This window comes from Lytechinus pictus, chromosome 3 (genome assembly GCF_037042905.1).
Source record: "Lytechinus pictus isolate F3 Inbred chromosome 3, Lp3.0, whole genome shotgun sequence".
Classification (NCBI taxonomy): Eukaryota; Metazoa; Echinodermata; class Echinoidea; order Temnopleuroida; family Toxopneustidae; genus Lytechinus; species Lytechinus pictus.
The window spans coordinates 4,254,001-4,260,000 of record NC_087247.1 but is presented as its reverse complement, the minus strand read 5'-3'; the positions used below and the strand labels follow the sequence as shown (position 1 = coordinate 4,260,000).

General features: G+C 37.9%; 1 protein-coding gene across 1 annotated transcript in view; it reads left to right on the top strand.

Moving 5' to 3' along the window:
- The first annotated feature begins 413 nt into the window (after window positions 1–413).
- LOC129257961 (plexin-A4-like) overlaps window positions 414–6,000 on the top strand; it is a 53,539-nt gene continuing 47,952 nt past the window's right edge. The window contains exons 1-2 of the mRNA XM_064097899.1: window positions 414–427; window positions 969–1,074. Coding sequence (XP_063953969.1) covers window positions 414–427; window positions 969–1,074 — 120 coding nt within the window. The remainder of the gene's footprint in view (window positions 428–968; window positions 1,075–6,000) is intronic.

Genomic DNA, 6,000 nt, shown 5'->3' with positions numbered 1-6,000 from the left:
ATGTCTCGAAAGGGCACAGAGTCACAGACTAATCCCATTTATTACAAATGTTGCATGAACATTTCATGCCCTGCCGCCTAGGTCATCCGCTTTAACATCTCTTCTTCAAAGTACGTCCCTGAAATGCAATATAAAATAAACCTCGGGTCAAAATGAATTCATGCAGTGACATTTTACTGGTTGGTTTATATTTTTTTGTTTGCTTTTATGGTTTTTGCTTGATAATGTTTTTTTTTGTCTTATGCCTTTGCCTTGGACTGCTCCAGAGGCAAATATGTTTGCAGGGATGCTGTCCATCAGTACATTCATCTGTCCATCAAAATAAACTTTTTGATGTGTACTAGTATTCATCAAATTTGTTATCATATACATATATTATTATGATGATAATGGCAATGGTTATCACATTAGAAATGGCAGTGGGAATGTTAGTATATTGCAATGGTTATTTGCATCAGTGATTGTTATGGAAATGTTAATTGAAATGTAATGGTAAATGTAATGCCTGAATAAATTCCATTTGATGGTAAATCATAAATTGTGAAATTTCTTGATTGTGCCAAAAAGACATATTCTTAGTGAATGGTAATGTGTTTTTGTAATGGTAATGTTTATTTGTAATGGTAATGGTTTTGATATGGTAATAGTTTATGGTAACGGTTTTGTTACGTTAATGGTTTTGTAAAAGTAACATGGTTACTGTAATGGTAATCATATAATCTTTTCAATAGTAATGGTTGACTTGTCAATGACATTCAATAAAAAATTCCTATGTCATCCATCACACCGATTTCATAAGAATTTGACATTCTAAATTTGTTAAAGCTCGTCTCGAGGACAACCGGTCTTCGTACTCTTTGATTGAGTACCACTCTTACTTGTAGTTGAACCTATCCAACACCTTCTGCATCTTGCTTCATTGTTGGTTAATTCCCAACTCTCTTTACCCATCAATCTTTGTCTTACAGCTGTACAGAATGTTCCAGTAGTCGGTGGGATTGTGATTGGTGTATCCATGACAACGCCTGCACCCATGACAGTTCTTCTTGTTCGGCGGTAATTACCGGAATGGATGTAAGTAAAGGAATCAAATTATCTGTCTTTTGTTGCAGGAAAAGCGCTCAATTTTGTATCAAATTCCTGGGAGATAATGATTTTGGTTTACCCGGAGGGACAGTTTTTGTGATATTGGATATCCAATTTGCAGCATTTGCAGTGGGGGAAGTGACTGACAAGCATAAGGCTTATAAGGTTTATGAAGTTTTTTTTGCAAACATTTGAATTAAGAAGTGGTAAATTTCATTTCCTTTGCGCATCAAAAACAAAAAAACACAAATATATAACAAACAAAAATGTGTCCAGTATGTTTTTACTGGACATTTCACAAAAATTTTATTTTTTTTTCTCTGGTTTACACTTGTTGCCTTGCATTTATCAATTATTTAGTCCATGGACTGCGCTTATTTCTTTTCTGTTATTTACAAACCAACCTAAAGTTCTGTTTGATTTTAAATATTGAATAAAGTGTTTTTTTTGAAAAATCATATAAATTTATTGATATCCTTTGACCATATCTTTATCATACTATTTCATACGCGAGTGGAATAAAAGTGATTTTTATATGGAATGCTATAAATGGCAAAGTATTTTTATGTATTCCTGGTATGGAGGAATATGATGAGTTGCATCATAAAGCCATATTATAAAAAAAGAGATTAGAACATAGTACATAGTAAACATTTCAGTCTGTTTGCATCATGTGTTTAATAAAACTCACATTAGTATCATAGCAATGAACAACAGTAGGCCTGCAGTTGGTATGTTTACATATATTTTCCATCTACCTGATTCATCACAGTAAAACCTCAATTATCCCAATTTGTTGAGCAATTCTAAAGATTTGTTTACAAAATCATCCTGTTCATAGAGCAGAGCTAATACACAATACCCAAAATATGCAATCTCTACAAATAAATGCTACGCAATGTCAGGAAGTGAAGTGAAATAATTAGGTCACACCTAATAGCTGAACTGCATGGCCCGTATTCTGATAGCAGGTTTAACTTAAACTCAGGTTTAAAGTTGTGGTTTAAGTATGGCAAGCCAAAACTATCAAAATTTTTATTAAGTTGTATGTCTCTTATGTTTACTGTACTCTTTCCTGATTCATCGATGGTGAAGACAATCATTTATATATACTTCCTAGACAATTATGAATGATTTGAGAGCCAAATGAGCTGAAGTATGATATCTCTACTGTTAGTGATTCATGTAACAATTGGCTATCCATACTTAAACCTCAACTTGAGTTTAAGTTAAACCTGCTATCAGAATACGGACCCATATGAGTAGGACATGTAAACAGATCATTAAACTTGTGATCCATGCATTGAGCATGGGAAAACAAGGTTAGACTACAATTTGAAATGTCGATCATGTTGATAGATTGTCTTTGACATATTGGAATATTCTTTGAAAGTGTCAAATACTCTGTCAATATTAAAACTATTTAAAATTTTAATGTTTGTGGTACAGTATATGTCAATATGTTACTGTGCTATGCACTTGTTACAGAAGAGAGCCTTACATTCTATTTAAAGAACTTTTTATAACACTTCTTTAAGGTCCTCGTTAAATTTGTTAGCTATCATGCTTGTTCTCTCTCCTACTTTAACCCAAATACAAGTCTTCTGAGGTACATGATACGTCCATTCGATTTGGGATGTTGCAAATGATTTATGGTCCATTCCGAATCTAATCCGGCCATTTCATCATGACCAGTCAACGGCTATCATGTGACCTCCATGTTGGAACATAATCCCGGTGAATCCACCCAGCCCTGATTTCTCTGTGAAATCACGAGGCAAATTGGACACGCTTCATTTGTGGGGGATTAAAGCCACTTGGGTCCCTTTTTGAGGTATCTCATCGAAGCCCACGAAAGAATGGATGCGCTTGATAGGATTAGAGTCAGGGGGGGGGGGGTGGGGGGGGGAGTGGTTGGGGTTGGGCTAGTAACACAAACTCTAGCAATCATCGTAGAACTTCTCTTTAACGATCGATTGCATTGGCTACAATAAACAATTGATCATGAAAATCAAGCGTACGATTGATCGCTAACCTTTGTGTTATGGGACCCAGAACTGGTTTTATTCAGGAAAGGTCTCACATGATCTTTTATTTATCAAGAGTAGTGTTTCAGTCATTGGTAGCGTCCATGCTTTCATGGAGCTTCTTGTCAGTGATTTTCACTGACAAATTCGTTCTGAGCCAATCAGATGCAAGTATTCCAGTAGCTTATAACAGCTTTCAGTGAAAATTAGTGACTATTATGTTTCATGAAATCCTCCTCTATTTGTTGCTGACACAGTCTCATAATTTCAAGATATACAATATCATCTGTCTATGCCCTAATCCCACTTGATCTTATGTTTCCAATGCTGGGTGCCATTTGTAGTTCATCATCGTGTTTCTACATAATCAGGGCCTGATTTCATAAATGAACATTATAATGGTAACTTTGACATCGAATGGTTATTACCATGGTAACAATCCTCAACAGCCAATCAAAATCACAGATTCCATGGGAGTTACTATTAGATGGCAAAGTTAACATAATTTTTTTTTTTTTTGGGGGGGGGGGTCATTGGGGCCCAAAGCTTGTTTAAGATTGTAAAAAAGTTTGTTAAGTAGGTAACTGCCCTCATGGAGATGATAATCGCTTCCACTTTTATGACCAGGTCTGCAAACTAAACGAGGATTATTGTGTCTGAAATGTAATTGGGTGAACAAAATTTAAACAAAAAGTGGAAATATTTAAAGTTAACCCACCATGTAAAGATTGCAGAGAATGTCACCAAACACCTGTCTTGAAGAGAATTTATATTCAAGATTTTGGGGTAAACTTGAAAAGCAAAATTATTATTATTACTATGATCACTTTCATTATTGTTATTATATTTATCATTATCTCAACCCAGACAAAATACACGAGAGGCGAGTAAATGCATTTTCCGTGGAGTTTAATAAAAATTGTTTCTGAAAAGCATCTTCCAAATGATGTATACCAAAATGTAAAATGATGTGTTGTCAAATAAAGCCAACATAATATAATGCAACAATCAAAACATAATAATATAAACGTAAAGCCTCCTGAGATGTGTCATATGCGAAAAATTAAAGTTATTAAACCAATCTCCTCAATTGACAATTAAAACAGTCCATCCACATTCATGACAAAGACACCAGTTTGTCATGTTGGCCAAATGTGGGCAACGTAAAATTCCATCTGCAAAGCTACGAAGCAAAGATTCCCGTTTGCAACACGAGCTTATGCAGGAAAACTTTTAAAACAGAAACTAGTGCTCAGAAGCCCCACCAACGGCCCTGAACTAGAATGTGAACGAGGCAACGTTAATGTCTGGTCCGAAATGGAATTCGCTGGTGGCCTCATCCAAATCGGGTGACGAACCAAGCCCCGTTCACATTATAACATGAGGAGTGGAATATACGAAATTGGTCTAAATAAATGAAAAATATTATCTCAGGAAGCCCAAAATAAGTGAAGAATCATAATGTGTTGTGGCAAAAAATGGAATGCCGCCAAACGGGATGACTCATCGTCAGCCCGCCGCCACAACACAATATGATGCCAATAGTTCAAACCATGCTGTATTTACAAGGTCCACGCTAAGAAGCTGGGAAAAGGGGGGGGGGATGCATTAAACGAACAGGGACGCACAATTAAACCATCTAGGAGGATTCATGCTCATTCAGTCCACTTGCGAAGAGTCTAGTGCCCTAAGATAAAGGAGAGGCGGGGGGGGGGGGCGGGGCTTAGTAACTAAATAGTGAAGTGTGTAGTAAGGACTTGAGATCTGATGATACCACGTGTGAGTTCTGGATAAGGTATTCAGGTCATAACATCTGCTCATAAAAAAAGTTCCAACCGTTCGCGACGTCCGAGCCAGCGAGTACTCGACGGAGGTAAAACAGCTGTTACTCTAGTGATTTCGCTCCGCGACAAAGAAATCAAGTGTTCTCCTGTTCGCGGATGTATTGAGTTTTAGGACCCGGCCACGTGCCGAGTAGTGAGGGCCCGCCCCCAACTAGAGCGGGACTGCCCGCGTCAGCGAAACGTGAATTGTCCCCTTCCTCTCTTACGATTCCCTGGAATGCTGACATAACCCACGTTGAGACTCCAAATAACTGCACATGGAAGAGAGAAAAGGAAAGAAACAGCGGCACCAATTGTACATTCTAAAAAGGGGGGGGGGAGTACATAGTTACCATAAACACAATAAGTGTAGCAAAGACCACAATCTACTAGCAGTGGGCGAGCAAGTCTGCCTGCGCCCATGGAACTATTAACGGGTAAGATAACCATCGCCGTCACCATGGCAACAAGCGAGAGAGAGAGAGAGAGTAAGGTTAATATTTACTGCTCGTTAGGGGTTGTCAAAAAACAAAAACAAATAAACATTAGGTCGATATTAAATTGTGCACAAACTGGTATTAAACATAGAAGGGTGATAAACATACTGGCAAAATTGCTTAAATTAAGGGGGGAGAGGTTGTCGAATATACAATCTGTGTGTGTTGGAAGCCCAGCGCCCCATATTTTGAATGCAAACATCGGGAACACCTGCCATGGCTGCAGAAGTTGCCGCCCCAATACGGAAAGAATGGGAAGAGAAATGAGCAACGGGTAGCCCGCAAAAACTAATGGCACGCTTTAAAACTTGGCCAAATTGGTGCCTCGTTAGGGGTGACGAGTCAAAGTGACGGAAAAAGGCAGAGCCGACCGAGCTCCGCAGAGCAAGGTAATCATTTACAGCGCGAAGTGGGCATAAATACGAAACAACATTCTGTGGAATTAAAATCGAGCATCCACGTCCAGTTTGATCTGTTTTAGACCTCGCAATCACAATGCGCAATTTTGCTTGATTACCCATCCCTTGAATAATAACATCTTTTTCTGATAAAGGAACGGGTTCATGT